This window comes from Panicum hallii, chromosome 2 (assembly GCF_002211085.1).
Source record: "Panicum hallii strain FIL2 chromosome 2, PHallii_v3.1, whole genome shotgun sequence".
Classification (NCBI taxonomy): Eukaryota; Viridiplantae; Streptophyta; class Magnoliopsida; order Poales; family Poaceae; genus Panicum; species Panicum hallii.
In genome coordinates this window covers 7,934,599-7,960,328 of record NC_038043.1, presented here as the reverse complement: position 1 = coordinate 7,960,328, position 25,730 = coordinate 7,934,599, and the positions used below count along the sequence as shown (strand labels likewise).

Here is a 25,730-nt window from a genome sequence, read left to right as displayed (position 1 = left end):
ATTGCAAAGCGATCCTTCTTCCTTCGCATTCTCAAGTACATTGCTATGGCCTCGGAAAAAAAAAGGTTTGTTTCCAATCGTGAAGTAAACATGTGAAAAGCTGAAAAGTAAAGCTTGATTGTTCACCGTGATTTTTAGCACTAAGAAGCTCAGCATTATTCACTTTTAAAAGGTTGAGGTGGTTAAGTCACTACAATCCATCAATCCTTTGCGAGGTAATTGACCACCTCAATAGATGTAACAGAATAGTGAAGTACATTTTTTTTATTCTTGTAGGGTACATAGGAGTGGAATTGCATCCTTTCTTTCTTAACTAAGTGTGTCTTGGCCCCCTAGAGATATTCGTAATAGCTTCACAATGAAATATTCAATTGTACAGTGGCCATTGTTTCTAACGATCAGTAGTTTGCACCACACATAGCATTTTCGGAGTTTTGAATAATTCTATAAAGATACCATGCATATAAACAATTCCGATATATGTTTTTGGATACAAAGGAGCCCGATTAAGTTGATATTCTATATATATTGAACACGCAGGCGAACTGCGTAGCATTGTTTTGAGACAGAATGAAATGGCGCAATTACAACATGCCTGATATGTCCTTCCTTTTTCTTATTAGCATACATTCACACCGCAGAAACAAAAAAGGTGAAAAAATGGTAAACCTAGAGCAAGAATTTGTATATAGGGGATAGCGAGCTGAGCCGCTTCTAATTGCTAAGCTCCACACAGCGCGTTCGGGGAAGCTCGATTGAAACATAACTTTTCCTGTGTTTACATATGCCAAGCCCATAAATTACGAGTGAGTTGAATCCTTTTTGCTAGGATGTACTGTGACTGCTGAAGCCTCTGCTACTCGCAACCAGTCATGGAACTAACCCTGTAGGCTGGCCGGTTGGCGCCAGTTGTTAGCTGCAGCCTGAAACTGGTCAGTCAACTGATACAACCTGCACTTGGCCGGTTGAGGCAAGGCACATAGGAAAAAATTTTATCATGAGGATGGCGGCTATCATGTCTGCCACAGGAGGTACCAAGGATCAAAGGTACAGTGATGCTTCTGGTGAAGAGAACTCTACACCGATCGACTTGGTGGAAAATTTTCCCAACTTAGCAGACATTTTACCAGTGTGCTCGTCTTGAATGTTCATCTGCAATAGTTGGATGGTCAAAACTAAACTGAGGCGATAGTTGGATGGTTAAAAATAGACTTCCTATTGATTATTAGATAAATTAGCAGTCAAAGCGTAATATCGAAGACCTCTAGTCAAATGGCACCTAATGTTTAGATCGAGGGGATGAATATGGAAAAGTTCAACTTTCCAAGCTTTGTCCATGTAACTGTAATAAGTTCTTGTTCCCAATAAAATGTAACTAACTATAAGTATTATCTAACTTGAATATAAACAATGAAAACCATCTCCTTAAAAATTTGAACTTCAACTTGAATATATGCTTGCTATGGTTACAAATAAATGACGTTTTGGACGTCCTCATGGTCTCAAAAACACCACTTCGACTAGTAATTTTCTTGAACAAAAGCATACCTTTATGAAACTACATCATAAAGTAAATTTACTGGTACCATTCTCAAATGCTTCACGCAGTAAAAGTAATTTATAGCTAAAGTTTGGTGTTGTTGACTTAAGCCAACCCAAAAACATCACTCATTTTTTTACTAGAGGAAGCATAACTTGATAACTTGAACATTTGAAATTCTGAAAGGTGAAAAAACTTTTTAAATCCAAGTATATTGTGTTCTCGTATCAATAACACTGAAATAACCCATCACAATAACAATGATGCATAGGGAATAAGGTATTTCCACTGCACGTGGAATAAGATACAGTAAAATATTTTTGAGATATATAATATGAGCCGTCCCTTGCTTCAAACAACTCTTTTACACAGATCTAGAAATCTTAATTTAGAGTAAAAAAATATATAAACCAGCCTATGCTTTTGTTGGATAGACATTTTGTACATGAAGTGTGGTGTGGAGCATATTTGATCAAAGTCATATTCTGACCTATATTTTCAGTATGAGTCCTGCCTTTCTTTTTTTTTTTAAAGAAATATGTCGTCCATCAGGCTAAGATTTATATGTATAAGCAGCCTGACAGGCATGTCGTCGAATTCTCAGTTTCCGAAAAGCTGGAAAATAGTATAAATATATCTCACTCTTATGCAGCACACGCAAAAAGTTTTACTTATTGCTTGTAGCGGAGCAGGGGTTTCAACTTTTGCTTTTTCTGTAATATTGGATCGATCCAGACCTAAAGTAATTATGGTTTCAACTTTTGCTACTTCTGTATTATATGAACTAATTCCATAGCACATAGATGGATGGATTTGTAGGTATGCAAAATGAACAAAAGTAATGACCCAGAATTACCGACTAAAACCACCACTTCGGTTCATGATTACACCTAAGACATCCATGCATGCATTAAGGCGGCTGGGCCGCTTTCCTTGACGAATTCGTCCGGATATTGAAGCATTAGCTTCTGTCATGGCAAACACTCCATTTTGAGATTGATCTCAAGTTCTCAACGAGAAGCTGCATGCTGATAGAACGTGCATGCTGTGCTGATCAGTGAGTACTGTGCTGAACGATGGGGACGGCCACATATGCAGCAAAAATATCCGATCAAGAAAAGAAAGCAGAAAGTAACAAAGATAATATATGCCGACCTCTCTTCATAATGTCTGAACAGCTTAGATGGCATGCCAGGCCGTAAAGCGCAGTTCATTGTCACCATAGGAAACTGTACTTTTTGGAAAAACTAATGCATGGATTTCTTTGTTTAGTACCCTGGCCTTCTACTTTTGTATTCAAAAGAACGATAGCAATCATTAGTGCGCTTGGACAGGCTGAAAAAGTAAGCAATGTGAACATGCAAGTAGCTCAGTTTGCAGAGTTCTAGCAGTTCTGGTTTCAGTTGCCCATTTTCTTCTTCAGTAAATAGCAGAGCCACTATATATGCAATTAACCATAGAGACTAATCCCCCTGTCGTGTTATGTACTTTCTTCAGCAATATTTGAGAGAGATTAAACCTAGAGATGCCTATTAGTTATTTCTACATCAGAGTATAGTTATTTCTTCAGTTGGTAGACAATATACTTTGTGGTCTCTCGAAACCATAATTGACTGAAAGTGCGATATGACTTATTGGAAAACTTGTAGGTCATGCAAAAAATAATATTTGTAGAAAATTGGCGAAATATGCCCAATGCGAGGAAAATGGACCATTAAAATCATTTTATAAAATTATTTAAAGAGTGAAACAGTGCTAGCTAGTGCTAAGACGTTAATGTAACTTACATAATAAAAGATGACACCGTGCATGGTTATTATAAATGCACAACATCATGTACTGAACATTAGATCAGGAACCCATAATACTACCAAACTAATGGAACATACTTGTGGAGTCTGGACTCATGCTTAATTGTATTCCACAGAAGTTACACTGTAACAACTAGGATGTAACAACTAGGAAGGTCTTCGATTTTGCAAAAAAGGAAAGAAACAAAGTAAAAAAACTCGTAATTTATTACCCTCGCAATTTACACTATAACATACACCTTTACCAACACTTGACAACATTATGGACTACATGGTACACTTTCACCAACAGTTGACAACATTATGGACTACATGGTACACCTTTACCAACACTTGACAACATTATGGATTATCTTGACATACATGCATATGGATCAAGAGGCAAGCAACTTTATTTCAGCATACGCACTATAACACTCACACACAGGCCCTTTCACAGGACCCTATTCCAGGTAGTGCGCGTGAGTGGGAGCGGAATCATTGTAGGCCAGCCCATGCACGCACCTCCCAAAAAGATGTACAAAAGAGAGATTTGAAGTAAATAAATTCGTAAGTTTTAACTGAAATGTTCAAATCAAATTTTTATTGCATTATTAAATTTCTTATTAAAATTTTTTTAAAATAAGATCCTAGTTGACTATAATTAAATAACTTTTAAGGTGGAATTTGTTTTCTTGAAGGGGAATAATTTTATTGTGAAGCTGGAACAATTATTCTCGATTCAAATAAAATTGTTCCATCTTAAATTTCTTTCAAATATAGTCAAGTATACTCTTGTTTTGGAGATCTTGTCGTTACAGGCACGATGATGCAATCGGAATTAAATTTGGATAGTTGATTCGAGAACTATATATTTTTTCAATTGAATCTTTCTTTACACATAATCCCGTACATCAAGGAATCATGGGCCGGATGCAGTGGAAGAAAAAGGAAAAAGAAGTCCCAGAAGGAGAGAAGGCTGGCCTTCTGCGATGCTTCGTCGCGACCTCGATTGTTTGCGCCTTTCACGCCCTTCCGCTCATATTGAGCTAGCAAGCCATATGGATGCCTAGACTCGTCGGTCGTTGTGACGACTGACATGATGCATGGCATCACGAGCAGTTGCTGGGCATGGTGAGGCGGCCCGAGGCCGCACTTTGCCGGCAGCGCCATGGCGCGGCTTGGGTCGATGTGGTAGATCCTCATCCACATGCTGGCGACGCCCGGCCGGTAGCGGCTGCACCCCAGGTCGGCCTTACCCGGCGCGGCGCATCACTCCGCCGACGGGCTGTCCGTCGGGTCATTCACGGACGCCGCGGCCTGGCAGTCTGGCACAGCTTGAAGTCCTCGTTCGCCATGCCGCAGATGCCGTGGGTGCCCTCCATTGTGGCGAGGGCCACCACCATGGCAAGGAGCAGTGCAGCTAAGCTAGTGCCGGTGCTTTTGCCATTGGATCTAATGGTTTTCTAGCTAGAGTTGGTGACTCGATTGTTTGGAGTTTTCAGCTCTTTGTGTTTTCCTTGAGCTGGTGTGAAGAGAGAGCTTGGTTCGAGGTCCTATTTATAGGAGCAGTGTGGGAGATGCCGTGCCCACGCTGATCCATTGCTACTTCCTAATAGTCCTGTGATACGTGTTTTTTTGAGATGCTGTGATACGTTCTTTTGATCTTTGCGATTTCCAGCTGTGCATGAGTTCTGTGTCAACAAAAACAAAAATGAGAGATAACATGTGTACTTGTGTGTATGTAGTCCTCGATGTTCAATGTTCTAAGACCAGCTACCTAATTTAACGGAGGTAGTCCTCGAAAAGAGGGAAACTGTTAAGGAAGAAACTAAATTCATGACTGCTAAAGAGTTTCATCCTCGTTGGACATAGCCAGGCCTTTCAGGACAACTTGGACCAAAAAACTTTCATTGTACTCCCTCTGTTTTAAATTATAGATCTTTTAGGATTTTTAGATGCATACCTAAATACAAAGAAAAAATATGTATCTAGATTTGCTAAAACGACCTACAATTTGAAAGGGAGGGAATATTATATTTGTAAAACCCATCAAATATTTAAGAGTGTAAAATTGCTGTTAGAGATAAATTTATATTTTCCAATGAACATATTTAAAACCATTCAGAGACCAAGCTTTATTTTGCAAATTTCTTGATGCTACGTAGTACCGGACTTTCCTCACGAGGTAAATTATTAAGTGGATGATGGTATAGTACATTTGTTACAATTTTTTGTATTTAGAATTTGAATGCCACTTTTAGTCTATAATTGTTTTATTGGCCATCTGTTTCACTCTTGGGAAATGCCCTAATTATATTTTGAACGAATACGATGGGCCATTCAAGACCAATCTAAACGGAAAAAAACAACTTAGTGTGTTTTTATGCGAAGTAACTATGGTGAAAAGTTCAAAGAATGGTAGTGTGTTTGTGTGTGGGGCCATTAAATGATGATAATAAATATGTTTGAATGATTTTTTGAAGGTTAATGCAGCATGAAAATGCTTAAAAAAGGAGCCTTATTGTTGAAAAAAATTATATGCAGTGGCAAAATGATCCAATTGTGAAAAGCAATTGCTTAATTGGCAAACTACGACCTTCTTGTGACAGGATAATTGCTTTCAGAAGCTTTTTCTAAGAGAAAATTTATCATCAGTGTAATGGTTATTATTTCATCTATTCCAAATTTAGGTCATTTTGGATTTAACTATATGTCTAGATATAGCGTTTATCTATATGCATAGTAAAAGCTATGTACTTAGAAGAGCCAAAAAAACCTATAATTTGAGATTGAGGGAGTACCTCTTATCTAGGACCAATTTGAGATCATTATATGGTGCTACAGTATAATTTGAGATCATTGTACGGTGCTACAGTTTCGTTTATTGAATATAGTTAGCTAAGATGCATGTTCAAATAAATTAAAGACCCCCAATAATAAGAAAATTTGCCAAAAAAATCAACTCCATAATTAACTAGCTAACATTTTGGCTGAATCTTTTATTCACCCCATGCATGGTTGTTTGTTTTCATCTATACACTCTGCATATAAAATCAGTAAATAAACGTAATAATAATGTTATATTCCCTTTCAGTTGCATACTTTAATTACAACGCTAATATTTATGTCACATGTGTGATTTTAAGGTACAGTAGCGCTGAGCCGCTGATAAATGTTTAAGTTCTACTGGAGCATTGTAGAAACTTATCAGGCCTCCGTGTGAATTTCTTAAGAAAATCACACTGCCCAAATGTTCTCGTGTCAATAATGTCTGGCTCTCTAAATGAACTATGCCGACTTCAGTAGCGCTGTTGGGTTGGGCAAGCACCCATGATGGAGTCTTCATGGACCGATAGCTCAGGTCTTACTCACGCATGCGTGATAGCACTTGAGGACCAGGCCTCCAAAAGTTTGATGCCCATGTCGACAGGCACACAACATGTTGTTGTGAAATATTGTCTTTGTTAATTGACCATTCTTTTACAGCCAAGTGCAAGCCAACGCTAATTTGATGCGCTAAATCGAATTATGAGTCAATGCTATATATACGTACAGTTCCTTGTTTTGTTGGGCTTGTTATTTCTAGTGATCGCAGACAAAAAGAAGAAGCGAGCAAGCACAATATTTCACAATATAGTTAACGGGACTAACGAGTTTGTAAGCTCAAGTTTGTAGGATTTATAGATCCTATGGATTTGTGAGCTCAAGTTCGTAGGATTTCTAGATCCTATAAATGGAGTCCAATCCATATACAAGATGGTCCAAATCGCTGTCAAGATACCTAAGTTGTAGTTAAGATACCCAAGTTTGAGGTGTTCAAATGACCGCAGCGACGATTTGGACAAAGTTCAAAGTAAATATATGCGCCGGTTAAACCGACGGTCTCAGAATATAACGGGTCGGTGCATTGGTAGTTGCAATGCCGATCAAGTGAAGAAGAAGTCAACAGCACCAGTTGAACCGACGGTGCAATAAAAGACGCCAATGCAATGTACAGTTGATTACTAGTACCCATGTTTGCTCCAAAAAGGTTTGGGCAAAATGTGCTTTAGGACCGGTTGAATCTATGGTGCAAGATAAAGAGTCGGTGCATTGATTGTTTAGTTTGCCTGAGAGGTTTTTGAAGTTGAACAACAAAAGATCTTTAGCACCGGTTGAACCGATAGTGCGTCGGCGCATTGCGTCGATGTAATGACGCAAGCAAGCTCAGGCGTGGCAGAGAGACGTTCAACGGCTAGTATGGAGATTTAGAGTGACCGGTTAAACCGACGGCTATATAAGGTCTCACTCCGGATTATTTGAGGCTGCTGTAGTTCGTGGGAAGTTATTCACGCTCTGAAGAACTTCTCCAAGCCACCCAAAAGCTCATTGATCACATCCTTAGGTTTAGCATAAGTTTTGTGAGGTGTAGTGTTAGGCTAGCTCTAGAGAGAGTGTGAGAGCAAAATATTGTGAGCTTGTGCTGGTTCTTGAGTGAATCTCAAGCTTGTATCTCAGTGTGCCGGCCTCTTGGAGTCTCGGTGGCTCGCCGCAAGTCATGGATCCTCTAGCTTGGTATGGAGCAGCAACGACGGCTTTGTGCGGGGGACGTGGAAACCCCTTTCTTCGTGGAGAAGTTCCTTAGTAAAGACAACATCAAGGTGATCGGGGACTTGGCGAGAGCCTTGGTGGCTAAGCCTTCGTGGCGAATTAAGAAGAGTTCCGGAAGAGACTCGGTGACCGGGAAGCACTACCTTAGTGAATGCTTCAACAACGTGGACCAGGAGTAGCCTTGTGCTTACCGATACCACGGAAAAAATCTTCATATCGAGAGCTTGCTTCCCCTCATTCTCTTCCTTTAAGCTTCCGTATTTCTTATTGCAATGTTGTATGCCTTTACATTCTTAGTATAGTATCTTGCTAGAATTGGCTATAGATTGCAAACTCTCTGGGATGAGGTTTTCACCTAGTTAAAACCTAGTTGTACATTTAGATAATATATTTTAGTTTATATTTTGTGCTAAGTAGTTTGAGCCATAGTTTAATATTTTAGAATTTTCCAATTCACCTCCTACCACTCTTACACTATGAATACCGATTCCTTTCAAATCTATCATGTCCAAGTGTGTTACCTACGAGCATAAACCGTGGCAACCGTCTCCGAACTAATTCAGAAATGAGATGGCGCGGCAAATCGACATACGGAAGAAATACACACTAGCTGCAGTCAATGTTTCTATATATACTCTAAATTCACCTTGCATCAACATCTATACGACAATTCCAGTAATTTAATTCTTACTCTCCTCTGAACATATAGTAGAAAGCTTTAATATAATAATCTCACTAATTTCAGTAGGATTTGACAGCCCAAGACCAACAGGTGCTTGTCAAGGTCGTCATCGTCTCAAGGACATTTTCACTCGTGATCGTATCAAAATATACCATGAAACATGTTTTTGAAAAAAGGTGTCTGCAATGACAGTAATACTCTCTTGTCTCTTCTCCCATCGCTAAAATAGTGCATCGAGTATTAATCCAGTTCTGGAGATGCGTGAACGATCCTCTGTTAATTCATATTCATGCGTCCACCTTTTGCAGTGGACGGGACACGTATTACATATATAATACAGTTCTGACACTTACTAATGCCCTGTGATTTAACAAGCTCACTCAGCTCAGCATCACACTGTACCAGGAGAAGAAGCACAGACGTGCTTGCATTGGTTTATTCGATCTCGTAGCTAGCTTATACAGTACGTAGCAGTATACCCATGTCTTGATGCGCATGTAATAAGGACGATCGCAGCAAAGACCCTGCCGCTGACGGCGATCAGCAGTTGGCCGGCATGGCGAGGCCGCACTTGCCGGGCAGCCCCATGGCGCGGTTGATGTCGATCCTGTAGAACCTCACCCACACGCCGGCGGCGCTCTTGTACCGGCACAGGCACGGCAGGTCGGCCCCGGCCAGGGCGGCGCAGCACGCGGCCGAGGGCTGGTTGGTCGGGTTGCGGATGGCGGCCGCCGGCTGGCACGCCCGGATGCCGTCGCTCGACAGGTTGCAGATGCCGTGCGCCACCTCGGCCGACGTGGCGAGGACCACCAGGACGGTCATCAGGAGGGCGCCCATCGCCTGTGCCTTTGCCATGGTTATTACTTGGTTACCGTGTGTGTTTTTGTAGCTTTGCGAGATTGCTAGGGGCTTGGTTTATTGCTTTGGCTGTTTTGGAGTTGTGAAGAGAGTGTTTGCTTCGGGGCTCTTATTTATAGGCAAAAATTAGTAGCAGTTTGGCTGACTACTAGCTCCCCGTTTCAGATATTTTAATAATGTGATCCTCGTTCGTCCACAACTTGTTTTCCAGTGCATCACCCCTCAAAAAGGAAGCTTAGCTTGCTCCCCACTTGTGAATGCGCGCACATATGAAAGGTTGAAAAGTAGTCCTTGGTTAGCAACCATGAATTTCGGCACTAAGAAGTTTGACTCCTTTTTTCTTACAGACAAATGACCTGTAAGTGATGGTTCAGTAGTCTGCACTCCTCTCCATCAGCGCTAGAAGGAAATTCGACAATCCTTGAAATGTACCTAAACACCTCAAATGATAGCATGTTAGTCAGGTACATTTTCATCGACTTAAGGTACCTATGAGTGCAGCAGTTCGCTACTAGAAAAAGGCCAATCAGCATGGGTTGGTAAGGGTTGGTAAGGCCTTCAGGCACCGGTTTCCCAACGGTATTGCGAAGCCAAGACTAAAAATCTCAGTTTTCATCACCGGGTAAAACATCCAGTACCAAAGTATCTCTTTAGTACCTGGTGAAGATTCCACCCGTACCAAAGCATTTTGGGTCAAAAAAGTATATTAAACTCAGAAAGAGGCCCGCACACGCGCAAGTCTCGGATCTTAAGTACTATTCGAAATTCGGAAGAATTGCGTAGAGGGACCCTTGAACAACTCGAAAAAGCTCGGATTCGATTACAGAAAGTCAAACTAGAAGCAGATGAGTATCGAATGAATGGATACTCTGAAATAGAACGAGAGAAAGCAAATTTGATTAAAGGCATAAGCCACACAAAATACGCGTGCGTGTGATGGCCGGGATTCAAACTCGTGACCTCCTCCCTTACCATCAGTTATGATTGAGAGGGATATACTTTTCTTTCCTTTTAAAGTAACCGTGGAGGACCCTTTATCCTTTTGAAGCAACCGTGGAGGACCCTTCAGTACCGGGTGGTAATAACAATCGGTACTAAAAGTTAGTATCAAGTACTAATACCGCCCGGTAATAAAAATGACTTACCACCCTATACCAATGGTCCTGAACCTCTTCATTCATCTCAAAAGTATCAGTAGGAAGATGTACCATCTTCCTACAACTACTTTTGAGGTGGATTGATATTTTGAGGTGGATTGATAGGGTGTTTTCTAATAGTTGTTCCTTTGAAAGTATAAGGCTTATTCAATTTTGTTAGGATAAGTCTTCGACTAAAAATTACATAGTAAATAATCAGTACTACACAATTTTTGTGATACAAAGTTGGTGCCATCAGATTCATAATAAAAAATACTGTTGGATTCAAATTCAACAATTACTCTAAATTTTTGTAAACTTTTTTTAGTTTATGGAAATTGAATGTACTTCATCAACGAAGATGCTCAATGGTATAGTTCCATTGTGACTTAGTTCATATTCAACGACTACAAATAAAACTAATTTTCCAAATGGAACCTCATTTTTCGGAAACAAACAAGTACTATTTGTTAAACTAAAAGAGGCTTTGTACACCATTGGGCCAACTGGATTCACTTAGTAAGTAGTTTGTAGCCCAACTACTACTAATTCATTCCGTGTGTGATTGTTAGGCCCAGCTTCAAGTAGTACACGGCCCACTAAGAGCCTATCGGGCTTGCACACCGACCGCGCGCATCGTTGTCGATCTTGCCGGACGAACGAATCCGGAACGTGCACATGTACTTTGCCATCCAATCGACGTCCATCGCATGCATCCAGCCAAAAGGTACGTTGCTCCTGCTCACGGACTGCATGTCCGCTAGCTACCCACGTCATCAGATCAGATGTCTATGCATGTGGGTGTCAGGTGTACATGCCTTCCATTCACCAGGGGTGAGTAAAAGCGACGACGAGGGCACGTAATCTCGTCATCTTATTAACGACTTAACGCAGGCCAAATAAATGACTGCCATCAGCATTCCTAATCATGGCCATCGTCTATGGTTATACACACGAGGTGGAACCCAGTAGAGACGAAACTGGATTCCGGCTTCCCTTCAAGGGCTGGCTATGAGAAATCTAATATTTATTCAGCTATTAGCTAGCCTCTTGATAAATAGTTTTTTAATAATTTGGCCCTCCCTTACATTTTTTTTCACGATCCGCCACTTGTTATAAGTCGAAAAGATCAAAGATAATTGTTTTTTCTAAGAAAAGATTAGTATGAGAGGGATCGGGAAGAACGCACCTCCCTCTCTCCGGTGTGCCTAGCTATCGTGCCTATGGTAAATGCTGGGTGGTCAAGCGTGGAGAGGATAACTGTCAGCGTCTCTAGTACGTTCATCCAACAAGAAACAAATGTGTCTCGTACGGAGAGATCGATCCCCAGTCCTTGCACAGGTAATTCTACGCTCAAGACAAGCACGCAGTAAGAACCTCGTTTTGGATCAAAACCACACAGTTACATATAGAAGGCACAACGTACGACATGGATACATGTATACATGCGACGATGACACACACACACAAGCACACACCGACGACGCAGCGCGCACATGCACGAGAGCACGTCACAACGAGTCAACAAGAACGAACGCCGCCCAAGTTTCCTCAGAAAAAGAACGAACGCCCAAGATCCAAGATCGACCCACACAAGAGGCAACAAGCTAAGCTTTATATTATCGACGATCTCAGCAGTTGGCGGGGGTGGCGAGGCCGCACTTGGCCGGGAGCTCCATGGCGCGCTTGGGGTCGATGTTGTACACGCCCATCCACGGCGAGTTCTTGTACCCGCACAGGCACCCCAGGTCGGCGCCGCCCAGCGCGGCGCAGCACGCCGGCGACGGCGGCGCGGGCGGGTCCGTCGTCTTCGCCGCCGCCGGCTGGCATGACATGAACTGCTCGTTGCTCATGTTGCACACCGCCTCCGCCGACGCGACGAGGACGGCCACCACGAGGGCGGCGGCCAGCAGCGACGACCTGCAGGTGGTGGTGGCCATGTCGTCGAGACAGCAAACTGTGCGGCCGGCAGCTAGACTACTGGTGTGGGTGTGTGAACTCTCTGGAATGATTGTGTCTGTGACTGGATGACTCCTGCCGGGGGGTATTTGTAGCGCGGGGGGACGTGGGAGTTTTAGGCTTTGCCCCATACAAGTTTTCGGTTTTGCACGAATGGTCCTCGGGTTAAACCGTTGCACTTGCGAGCGTGTTATTTCTTTTTTGGCAACCATGATCTCTCGCTTATAAGCAAAGTAATAGATATTTTCTTAAGAAAAAGTAATGGTTTTTAGTTGTTCTTATTGTGACGCTCGTGCAAACACATAGCTACACCATTCCATACATATTTATTTTATGCTCGGCCATCTTCGGTGGAACTAGACTCGATCCACGCTACATGTCCAATAGGCATATGTTTCAACCCACGTGTTGAGATGTATTGCTCGATCCCAAAAGAAAACTTCAGAATTCCCCACCAGCAAAATGTGTTCATGGCTCCATTAAAATTCATGGAACAAACTATCCTTCTCTCGCCTTACTGTTGCCGTTGCGCGGCTGCCAAATTGATGGGTGTACCTATCTGTAAAATGAGTAGAACCCAGGCACTCGGCTGGCGAATCCCCAGGCAGGCAGGCGAAGCCGCAGCCCGTGAAGGTTCCCTGTCCGTTTGTACCCTGATCATGTCAGCGCGCCACTCAGCGATCAGGTTCACGGGCACGAGAAGAAGAAGACCCAGCCGGGCCGGCGAGTGCGCCGGGCCCACCGGGCCGGGAACTTGTGGCCGGGAGACTTCCCGGGATCCGCTGACGTGGCATGGCACGGACAAGCTTGATGGTTGATACAAGAGACACGATGGCCCTAGCACCCACGCTATTGGACTCTTGTTTATCAGCCGTGCCATGGAGCCATGGACTGCGGATATCAGATATACATGTGCTTTCTACAAACATGAGGACGGTCATGCGCGAATGCACTTGAAAATTGCAATTTTCGTTCCCGGATGACATTTTCTTGCTCCATGGACGGATTTTGAGATCAACAAAGTCATCTGAGATGTTTTATTTTTCGAGAGCCATGTGGACTACCACTGGAAAAATACCGTCGTTAGAAATTACGAGTACCCTGCCAAGCACGAGGAATCAAATTGAACCTGGTGGATAGATTTTTAAAAAAAAACTTAACCAAATAAAATATAAGCTTCACTTTAGTAGAGTTAGATTGCTTTTGAAAAAAACGCTAAATTACTCCTCTCATCTGGCCAAAATTCGGATAACTATCGTTTGGTTCATTTTACCCCCCAAACTATGCCCTTTCGTTCAAATTACCCCCTAACATAATTTATCTTTTTCATTTCTCCATGCATAAGTAGAGTTTTAAGTTGAAATTTACAAGATGATAGTTAACACCATAACACATGTTAGAAAAATACATCAAAACTTTTTATCATTATTTTGATAGGTTAGGATATTTAATAATAAATTAATCATTGGAGTTCAAAATTATACGATAATGATGAAAAAATGATGAAAAAATTCTAACAGTTTTTTAGTATGCATTGTGATGTCCACTACTATCCTGCAAAATTTAAAATTAAAATTTAACTTATGTATGGAGAAAAAAAGATAAATTATATTATGGGGGTAAAATGAACTAAATAGCATAGTTTAGGTGGTAAATTGAACCAAATTATAGTTTGGGGAAGTAAATTTAACTTTTTCCGATTGCCTTCCATCTCCTAATCTTCAACAATACCAAGGTACAATCCACTTTCAACCAGAGAAACTCACGATGTTGCTCTAGCTATTCTTATCTCCGCATAATACCAAACATTCCTTTTTCTTTGAAAAGTTTGCGGGGGCACCGCTCTGTTATTCAAGGTAGAGAAGAGCAGGTTCAGAGTTCTAACAACTTCGATATTACATAAATAAGAAACAACTTGAACACTAGATGAACTAAACTAAACATTAAACGAGGAGAACTCAGGTCTTCCGCAGGCCAATAACTCCAAACATTCTCCTAAATCGTTTAGAAGGATGCCAGCGGACCGTTTCGCTCGGTTGGTAGAGGGTGTCATCAAGTGCCACCTCCCTTATTGTATTCATCCATTATTTTAACTGAACACTTTGAATTTTTTTCTTGGCATTATTTTGAGAAAGAAGAGATTAAGGAGCAAACAAACAAGAGGCGCTGCCCACCAACTAGGATTGACTCCAGAGTCAATCAGTGCCTAACTTTAGGCGGGCCGTGAGTTGCAAAGGATTGGAGGTTTGCGAAAGAGCGTGTAACCCAGTGGGACCTTAGGTTCTAGATTCGATTTTTGTTGGAGCGAATATTTTTAAAATTTAATGGTATTATGCTTTCAGTGGTAGTCGATTTCCCGTCGATAACAAGACGCCTGTGCTGAGACTTCGTCAATCTCGAGAATTCGCCGACTCAGTTTTTAAAAATACTCATATGGTAGAATTTACGTACGTGCGTTTATAAAGGTGAGTATACGTGCGTTGTAACTGGCTGAATTTTACGTGTAATCTTAAAAAGAAGATCGGAGGTTGTTTGTCGTTTGATCACCTCGTGAACAACCGCGATATACGGCGCCTCAACTGCTTGTTGGATTGGCACCAGTATTATTTGTTTGGAGACTAGTGGCAGCAGGCTCCGAGCTAGGATGAGCAATGTGCCTATCCAGTGTAGGAACAATTCCCATTGTTTCTTTTAAGCACTACATCCTTTCTGCATGTAGCTAAAATTGCTTGAAGTAGCCTCTTGGTCATGTACAGTGAAAAAATTGGTGCTCGTAACCTAAAAAGAAGAAAGTGATTTAAACAATCTAAAAACTTTAACCTATGACTTCTATTAATTTGCACAAAATTTAAATTAGATCATTCTATCTAGATGTGCAACTATAGTTCAACTAGTTTTTAACTCATCCTAATTTTTTTTTTGCAAATCCTAACAAAGAACTATTCTAACCAAGTAAAAGCACGTAAGTTGCCTACTGGTGATATTTTTTTAACAACTATTTATATTTTCTATCCGCAAAAAAAAGTATTTATATTTCGTGCATGTTTCCGTTGGTGGAATGGCACCAACACGAGGGTACTGGCCCAAAGCCTTTGTACCCTTGGCACAATCTGGCCCAATAGAAAGAGCAACAGCAAAGTGAGATACTTCTTCGGCCATCTACCATCAAAAGAATAGTCCATTGGGCCCTAAGGCCTTTGTGCTCTACTTCACTCTCCACAAGTAAGGTCGGGCTTTTTCCAATCCAGCAGGTGGTCACTTTGCAAGGCAGAAGGAATGGGAGAAAAAGATGCCGTGTTCCAAATTGAATCAAGATAAATAAGCAAGAGTTGCAGGGTTCAATTTAGAGTGGCAAAGGAATTGAAAGGGCAAGGGAATTAGCAAATTTCATAAACAATAGCACAGAAGCACAAACAATACTGTTCACACGCTTTGTTGCAACTGGAATCTGTAACCTTGCACAGGGTATGCAACTGCAGTTAAACAGCAGCCATAAAAATACATGCCCCTGGTTACTATTCAAGGCAAGACGATGTAAAAATCACTACACGATCAGGTTTCACGTGGCTGCACAGGAGCATACCATCTTGCACAAGCAGGAACTTAATTTGTTCCAACATTTGTAAATGTTTATCCAAGTTTCTTTTAGTCCTTTTGCTTCATCATACAAAGCAATAGTACAATACAGAATGTCCCAGGTTCCTTTAACTTTACTATGGTACAAGAAGTTCCTAGCATGCTGCTGGTCGTCCATGCCAATATCTACAGGTTGGCGCAGTGGGTAAAATTACTCAGAATTGCCTACATCTGCGCCTAGAAATGGACGGAATAACCTCGATGATCCAAAACTGCCCATTAAACATCTTCTTGACTATCTTTGTGCATAGCGATCAACGAGCGCCTTTGCTGCCTCTGGGGCGAAGAATTTCGCCTGCATGGAAGGTCAAGTCATACATTGCAATACGAAGACATTTGATTCTATTGACTGCTCCCTTTTATATTCATCTCAGCTCACTTTTACATCTTACAGCCGGTTTGGATGAGGTGCAGAATGCTTTAGGATTTTTTGGATTTAATTCTAATTGACCAAGTCTTATGGATATGGATCAAGATCGCCAATCCAAACAGCCTTTGGTGGCATATAAAGGTACAGTTGGCCTATGGTCTTATCTTAATACAAAGATACGCAGCTCTCCTGCGTGTTCGAGAAAAAAAAAGTTGCAGGACCATGACGAAACATGTTGATCCCTATCCTTGATAGATATCATTCTTTCTACTGACAAAATATGAAAGAACTACATCTAGTATTGTAAAGAATTCTCAATGTCATAACACAAAGGAAAATTGTACCTGAATAAACATTCTTTCTGCATCACCTGGTTTACCATTTTCCTTCAATATAATTCCCTAAAAATGGATAAGAACAGAACAATTATGATTGCTTGGTGTATAAGAATTTCACTGCTATGAATATGGTCTTTGCTTGGCATTGGTTCGTAACAGAAACAATAATCTGTTAAGAAGACAGTACTGCAAAACTGAAGTAGTCAAATCCAAGAGCTGACTCAAGGTTTGTATTAGATTTAGATACATATTCATTTTGCTAAATTTGGTTATATCTGATTAGCATCTCAAATCTATTGGAATAATTAAGAGCATTCCTGACCTTTGATATTTATTGTGCTAAAAAGATTTACTCAAACTCCTAGATATAGCATAAAACCCCCTAGCAATTTTATCAATACCTTCGCTAAATAACCACGGAAGTCTTCAGGATGTTCATTGATCAATTTATCGTAGACGGAAACAGCATCACTGATATGGCCCCAGTCAGAATAAGCCTTCCCTAAAAGCAAGTCAACCTGTGATAGAATTTGAAAAGAACATTGTACTTAAGTGTAAGTTCTCCTATTAACATCAATTACACAAATCATACTGATTAAAGTGTAAGTTCTCCTATAAACATCAATTACACAAATAATACTGTAGTCACAAGGATTATACAGTAAATAAGCATTATGACCTTGTGCCTGATCTAATATATAAACACTCGCATGAAAAAGTTAGGCAACAAATCCGTTTGTCTAACATCAGTCAAAACTTATGTTGTCATACATGAGTTTGGTTTTCCGTTACAATACACAAGGGTTTGGCTAGTTTCTTTTTATGAAAGCATAGGTAATAAGAGAACATACTATGCTACCACAAAACACTTACTTGGATGGGGTCAATATCTTGAGGCTTCTGGCCACCACTGTCATTTGCAGCCTCCAAATCAGCAAGTCGTGTTCGACTCTTTTCATTCAATTTTTGACGGCATGACAGAATTACATCAACTGCCTTCAGAAATTTGGGCATGTATTAATTAATGAAAACTGGCATATGTTTTTTAATGAAGTAATCAATCAAACTAGAATTGAAGTTTGCAGAACTAAATCATTCAGTAGAGTTATCTTTCTGAACAGCTACTAGAATTATTGAGAAAATGATAGGTTGAGCTTTAATGTTCCAATCTGAAGCTTACTATATTAAAATATTCTTGTCATAGGTTAGAAAGATGTCTTGTAAGCAGTGTACACACAGATAACATTTATTTTACACCCCCTGAACGCCAATGTTTGATTTCCAACACCAACCTTTAATGCCAGACACAGACATAGACAACACCCCTCACGTATAGGACCCAGCACCCTGCACCCAATCAAACTCAGCTTTCATCCCAAGCGGCACTGAAATGGGCATGTCTGAAACTCGAAAAATAGGCAGATGGGTTGGTAGTGCTGCAAGCCTGTCGGTGAGGCACCCTCTCAACATGTCATGAGCTTCAGTGTCAATATTGAGGAGGCAGGTTGATGACGGAGGAAGAAGCAAATGGAGAAGGAACACAACGGAAAAAAGGGATAGAAACTGATCCTTAGCAGCTGACTTGGTGGTCCAATTATATTTTTACTGGATGATTTGTTGGACCAAATCTAGAACTATCAATACTTAGGATGGAACCCAGTTGGATCAGAAGCCAGGAGAGGGGATTATTCGCCCAGTTACAATAGTGTAAATGTAACATGTCTGGTAATGCAGATCCAGATAGAAAAGTGGACTTTGGCTATAGTAAAGAGGTATAATTGAGTTTCAGTTGTAACCAAGGCATCTCCTCAACATATTCTATTTAGGCCCAGTTATTGACTCACTAGTAATTATAGAAAGTTTTTCATGTCAATGCTTCAAAAGATATGTAGTCCACTAATAACTGTCCCAGAAGGTGAAAATCGAAATGTTTTTTGTAGAATTATTGTGATGCTAAATAGAGCCTTACAAACCTGATCTGGCTTCTTAGCAGCAAGTAATGCATTTGTCAGGCCACGGAGAACTTCAAAGTCAATATTGTCTGATGACTGTTTCAGAAGTGTTAGTACAAGAATAGCCAAGTGTTATTGGAAAGGGAGCAGTATATAGTTACAAAACAAGAGTGCATGGGATAGAAGTGCATACAGATTTACTTACAGATAAAGCACTTTTGTATGATGACGAACTCCCTTCATAATCCTTGAGCTCAAACTTTACTTCACCTAATAAACGGTATGCTTCTGCTTTATCAGGGATTACCTGCATCAGGATAAATAATTTCATAGCTTGACAGACTATCTAAATGACAACAAGGAGCGAACAATTAGCATACCTTAACTAGCTTCTCAAGAAACGTTGATGCCTTCTCATACTCACCTAGTTCAACCAATGATACTGCCGCACCCTGTGCAGCCATATGAAAAATGAATATGCATAAGATGGAACAAGAAAAGTAGAAATTAAATTAAAAAAACTCAAGAAAATTTAAGTATTTAAATGGTAAAAAAATTGATAGTTATGCTAAAGGCACAGGGCTATCTATTCTTTCTAATGAGGAAAGCCTGCAGATATTTAGGTTGGAAAGCGTACATTCCCTTTGTCAGAGGTTAGTGGAGGAGGTAATGGAGTAGATGTTTCTGGTCGTAGCTTCGGTGGTACTGGTTGCGGGATGGGTAGCTCGACGGTGGTAGGTGCTGGTCGTGGGGGAAAGTAACATTAAAAAAAAAATTCAAATGCATGCTGTCATTCTGAAAATTTCCTTTCAGACATACTAATCTGAACCAGAAAAACCAACACTGCTCTAAACACCACCCAAGCTATTTGTGTGTCTAGAATGCTCTTAATGGGAATCCCGCATCAGTGCTATTTGTGTGTCTAGAATGCTCTTAATGGCAGCTGGCACCTTCCAACACATCAGTGTTATTGTTTTTCTGTGGACTTTGGTGAAGTCGTGAAAGGTGACTGGAAGGGCGGATGTCACAAATATTTCTATCTTTTAATTGCAATGACACGTAGGGAAAAAAAGAAATGAAATAGTTAATTATTATGAAAGTGGCGAAATTTACAGTCATGGATTGATGAGAGCGCTTGTCAGAAGGCAAGGAAAAGAACCTACTGAAAGCTTAATGCAACCTGAGTTGTAGAAACCATGCCCCCCCCCCCCCCCCGGCCCCACACTCCCAATTCCCAACTGGTACTTGTGGTCATAGTTCTAACCTGATGCAGTTGCATCACGAATTAGATGATCTTCCATGCCCTTCACTGAATCAACGTAACAGTTCTAGTAGAGAGAAAAGGAGCAATTGTGTTCTGTTCACATCCTAATGGCTATCACAACTGTTTTTCTATCATGGAGTACTGATTTGATTTGATATGTTAACAAAAGGTCAACAGTTCAAAGTCATAGGGATAACAGTTCACCTCAAGAGCAGTAGGGTCATTAGGTGACTTGCTCAGTGTTGCTTCAAAACCTTGTAGTTCACTCTAGTAAGAAAAACTGACAATATCATAATATGATAACAAATTATCAAAAAGCAATTGAATAATAATTGAAAGGAATACAGTTCTTTGTTCCTTCAATTCTAAAACAATCATACCATCAGAAGCAAAATACGGCAGTATTGCACATTCAGAAATAGTGCAATACCTGAATACTTAAGGGGTGACAGTACAGACTTTTAAATAGCCCTAGACTCATGCTCCTCCTTGATACTCAGCTATATGTCATTTAGAGTGTAATCATTTTGTCCCCTGCGGTATCTTACCTGAACAATATTATAGTTCAGGTGAACTGCTGATAGAAAAATAAAATCCCACCCTCATTGGAAATATTATATATTCATGGATAATTCTTTTAATTAATGTATTTCCTTTTCACATTCAAGTAAACAAATGAAACCTACAATATTTGGCGAAAATGATTACCTTAAATTTTGCTTCTTCCTCTTGAGAAAGCTTTTGTTTAACTACTGCACTTTCTTTGCTAGGGCTCACACTGAAAGGAGGATTGTAGGAGTTACATGATAGTCACAACATGCGCAAGAAAATATTTATTCACATGTGTATCTATATTCTATTCCATTACTACAATCGCATGCTGGTTGCCTTAGAAACCAACGCCCTTCCCCTTCAGTCCTCATGCAAATCATCTAGTTTTGACTTTAAAAGAAACAACAACTGAGGTTTTAACAGTAGGTCAAACATTAGACTGAGGCTGGAACTTTCAATAAACAATTTCGAATTTTCAAGTTAAAAAATTTGACTTCAACTGCAATTTTGAAAACTTTTATTAGAATGTTCCAGGTTCATAATCCTATTTTGTCAGAACATTCACCAAATAAGAAACATGACTTGAATGTGTTGCAGAATATTATAACACCACCATTCTGCATGGTCCTAAGACATTCAGTAAGGACAGAACGCCAGTTATATAATGAATTGAACTATCTTGGCAAGTGAAACTTGCAAAACAGAGAAAATGTGTAGCAGAACATTATAACCCGCACAAATAAGAAAATTAATATGAAATGCAAAGGCTATGGAGAGAACGGCAATGAAGGAACAGACTATTGGTGGCCCACTTGTGCAGTAGATGAAGATTTACCTTCCATAAGGAAGGAAATCCCCAAAAGCGAAGACTAGTCCAAAGACAACAACTGCAACGCCAATTCCGACCTACTGAGAGAATTCTGATAAACATAAGATCTGAAGATTAATTAACACAGGAAACATGAGAAAGTCCATAAAACAAATACTAACCCTTGTACCAAAGCCAATTGTACTTTTATCTGACTCAATTGGAGCATCATAATCAATAGCTTGATAATCTTTGTTCTCTTCAGCTTTCTTTTTCTCAAGTGCAGACCTATACAGAACATAAAAGAACAGAGCACAAGCAACCGAGCTGAGAACACCAGAAACTGCTAAAGTAGGACAATGCTTACAAGCAGTATACCAAACAATACATTTTCAGTGCCTATTTGGTAACTACAAGTGTAGCTATTACCACAGGCTAGCACCTATCATGCAAATTACGATATATTATCCAAATTGCATTGATGTACACATGCCTTGAAGTAAGGAATATTTCTGAATAAGTCATAGAAACTGAAGAAATTTCCAATTGAAAATATGCGGCATTGGTCATATGGACGTCTAGGCAGAACTGGAACAGGTGCAGTCTAAGCCTTGACAATACAAAGGTCAGACATCCAAGAGTGCAGCATGCCATGGTGGGACTGGCTAAATGTGGAATACTCAGGAAAATACCTCACATGATTATTTTATATTTTGTAATAAATTAGCCAAGCCTTCTGAGTCCCATTTATAGATTGTCAATAATCAGAAACATTTCTACTTATATATATCAAGAAAGAGCAAAATTATTTGTAATACATTAGATGTGCATTATGAGTCCCATATATAAATCATCAAGAATGAGCAACATTTGTACTTATATATTCCAAAAATAGCTAGTACTCTAGCTATAGAACTTAATCCTATGACAAGTGAACCTTTTTTTCACAAGATGTAGCATGATGACTGATGATATATGTCATTACCTTCTAACTGCTTCCACTTTTTGCAGAAATTGCTTATCCATGACTTGTTTACCAGATCTGTTTTCACTTCCAGTTCTTAATTCTGGCACCCCTAAGAACAATGAATGACCAAATATTGAGAAATACAACTGGTAAAAGCAAAATTAGGTGAGTTCAACATAGAGAAAAGGGGAAAATAGGTAAGGTAACGAAAAATAGACATATCTACCAAACATCAAGGTTAACAAGTCATAATGGTTGACCTTCGGGAAATTACCATGTTTGTGGAGCTGCATTTACAGATGCATATGCACATGAGTACATCAAGACAATCAAGGATAAGAAACAGCTTTTAGAAACATTTGCCAAATCTATGAAATACTAGCGAATTCGAGTACACTAAAACTAAGTCTATGAGATACAGCCACATGATAAAACTAGCAACGATGATTTTAGCCATTATTCATATAATCTAAATGAAAAAAAAGAGATAAACCAACACATATAAAGGATCTTACAACTTAGTGGTTAAAGTTAATGGAAAACAAAGGTCTCGAGATCAATGAATGCACAATATAGTAGGGGAATAATCCGAGTCAATCAACAATTGTATCACCCTGTCTAGATCTGGCCAGTAAGATGGATAAGATTGAGCGTAAATGAACTTTTGTCAGTGATCAAATACTTTTGCAATTTCAGGGAAAACTTAAGTCATCACGAGGATAATGCAGAAAACAGCACAGGTGTGCAAGAGCAGTTATTAGCAAGGGACAAGTATCACAGTACATGAAGTTAACTGAAAATTGAAGTCAACTTACATTGGTCCATGTTCTTTGGATTTCCAGATATTACCTTACTGCATGAAAAGAAAAATTTTGATAACTAATGAAATTATATGTATAAAACAACATAGCACTACTTTAAAGTTCTAAAAAATATATGAGCAAGTAACATCATTAGTCCGACGCTTCGAGCAAACGGATTTGATCAAAGAGTTCCTCAAATCCTTAGTCACAGGATTCGAACAACAGACTATAACAAAAAAAAGGAAATAACTAATACCATTAGACAAAAAACAAATTAAAAATTCTGGATTTAGATGCATGATTCAATTATCTATCATATAACCATCTGAGCTGTTGCAAAATATAAGTCACATTTTTTTCTGAAAAAAATAATGTGCCAATCATCAAACCATAAAGTTCCTGATAAGAATAGAATTCATTTCTAATGCGAAGAAAATAAATCCTATAATAGAATGCCCAAGGTGAGTTACCTTGGTTCCACTGCAACATCTTTTGGCCTCCTCTTGCTTTTAATCTGGGAGAAAAGAGAAGGCATATCAGACCATCAGAGACTCCAATTCCTTCAGATACAGTGCAAGTTGGCTTTCCTAATAACTGGACAAGACGTACATCACTGAAATTTAACGGAATTAAGAATCTCTAGTAGTGTTGGAAGATGGTTTTATTTCTGTCTTTGCTCAAACTAGTGCTTGTCAAACGTGTAGTATGATGCAGATGGAAGGAAATAGGGAGGGAAATGGAGCATTAAAGCTACCTACTTTTCTCTTGTTAGTCGAATCCGCGCCAAAGCCACGCCCATTGGCAGCAAAGCATCGAAAACTGAATGCATAGTGGGTTCCGTGGAGAGTCATATTTGAACCAAATATTTTGATATCAGCACTATGTCTGAACTGTTGCGCCCATCCCTGCAATGTAGTCATGTTTTGATGTTCAATGACGAGCTTATCGCCTGAATAAAGTACTCGGAGATTACAACATCAAGGATTGAAAAAATAACTGTTCACTCCTAAGTTTATCAAATATAATCCCTACGATACCGAATCAAGACTAACAAAAACTTGTGTCTTTCCATTGCACGAGAAGGCTGGCATTCTAACCTCAAAAAAGAAAAAGAAAAAGAAAAAGAAAAAGAAAAAGAAGACGAAAAAATAAACCAATAAAGCCTGCTACTTTTAAGTTCCACGAACAGAACCAAAAGAAAAGGAAAGGGAGCTGGGGAAGGAGAAAGGAAGAGGTTCGGATACCGGTGCCAGGAGACCGGCGGCGCCCATCGGCGGTGCAGGAGGGCGACCGGAAGCGAGGATCTTTGATTCTTATTGTTTTTTGGTCTCCCAGGAGAGAGATTGAGGCGGCTAACGGATAACGGAAGCAGGAGGAAAACCGGAAGTGGAGGGAGCACCGCACAATCGCAGCTTCCGGGCGCGGTCCGCCGTTCCCCGCCCCGTCCATGATCCACCCGTCCATTCTGATCCAACGGCGACAGTTGCTCCAGTGTGTGCAATTTTGGTTCACCGCTGGTTCAAAAGCAACTCCACCTGTAGTTCCAAAATCAGATCCTACGAATACTAAATAGAGTTTGCATCTATTTTTTTAAGAATCAAAATTAGATCCAATTTTAGCAATAGTTTTCAATTTATAAATAGAGAGTTCCTAAGAGCAACTCCAGCATAGCATCTAAATAGATCTTTATCTTCAGAGGGTTAAACGAAAAAGATAACTCCAGCAGATCCTCTACTAGGCCCTCTATTTTAGAAAGGCATCCAAATCTCCTCCTTCATCCTCTATTTCTATAGGGTCTTTAGGGAGCCTAAGTTAAAATTGAGAGCTACTACTCAAGTTGAAGCAAATTTCGAAGTTCATGAAGAAGCAACCCCATTTAGCATTTGGAGAGTCTGATTTAGGGACTATTGCTGGAATTGCTCTAAAGATCCTCTACAAATAAAGCGTGGAGGAGGGATTTTGGAGGCCTTTCAGAAATGGAGGGTCGAGTAAGAGTTTGTTGGAGTGCACTTTTTAGTCTAATCTTCTAAATTTAAAATAGAGGATTGTTTAAAGGCTCTGATAGAGTTGCTCTAATGATGTTAATCACGTTTGTTTGAGGGATGGGTAGTGACAACCCGATCTCTACGAAGTAGGGTTCAACGAGCTGATGAATCCGCTAGCTTAAAATTGTTTTAGAACTGAAAACTCATGTCGAACAGTTAGGTCATGGAGAGCGCGATAAAGGCCTAAAATTGAACAACGTAAATACCACTTGAGGATTAAGTATTGAACTTTTTTAAGGGGTGAGTTGAAACTCATATCGTAGATAGAGAATAAATAGGAGGAACATCCAATTAAAATGGAAGGTAACATTCTCCACATGATAACTTTTTAGGGAATGCTTTACAAGTATGGAATGCTTGAGGACATCATGAATTTTAGCTTGCTCCCGCAATTCCAGAGATACACTATGTTTGAACCAGACGTCAAGCCGTTCAGG

General features: G+C 40.0%; 3 protein-coding genes and 1 pseudogene across 3 annotated transcripts; all 4 read right to left on the bottom strand.

The window, feature by feature from the left end:
- Positions 1-4,184: 4,184 nt before the first annotated feature.
- LOC112880846 lies at positions 4,185-6,755 on the bottom strand (annotated as a pseudogene).
- Positions 6,756-8,863: 2,108 nt separating this feature from the next.
- On the bottom strand, positions 8,864-9,541 carry LOC112882037 (putative lipid-transfer protein DIR1). Its single transcript, XM_025946999.1, has one exon. It carries the CDS (start codon positions 9,458-9,460, stop codon positions 9,146-9,148), a length of 315 nt encoding a protein of 104 aa, XP_025802784.1. The 5' UTR covers positions 9,461-9,541; the 3' UTR covers positions 8,864-9,145.
- Positions 9,542-11,960: 2,419 nt separating this feature from the next.
- On the bottom strand, positions 11,961-12,606 carry LOC112882452 (putative lipid-transfer protein DIR1). Its single transcript, XM_025947516.1, has one exon. It carries the CDS (start codon positions 12,537-12,539, stop codon positions 12,231-12,233), a length of 309 nt encoding a protein of 102 aa, XP_025803301.1. The 5' UTR covers positions 12,540-12,606; the 3' UTR covers positions 11,961-12,230.
- Positions 12,607-16,122: 3,516 nt separating this feature from the next.
- LOC112881463 lies at positions 16,123-24,651 on the bottom strand. Its single transcript, XM_025946162.1, has 16 exons — positions 24,493-24,651; positions 24,007-24,153; positions 23,719-23,762; positions 23,261-23,298; positions 22,464-22,554; positions 21,661-21,766; positions 21,506-21,576; positions 20,827-20,896; positions 20,323-20,385; positions 19,235-19,306; positions 19,060-19,161; positions 18,876-18,950; positions 17,776-17,898; positions 17,304-17,420; positions 16,909-16,965; positions 16,123-16,489 (listed from the first exon to the last, which is right to left on the bottom strand). The coding sequence occupies exons 1-16, from the start codon at positions 24,517-24,519 to the stop codon at positions 16,430-16,432; spliced, it is 1,263 nt and encodes a 420-aa protein (XP_025801947.1). The 5' UTR covers positions 24,520-24,651; the 3' UTR covers positions 16,123-16,429.
- Positions 24,652-25,730: the final 1,079 nt, after the last annotated feature.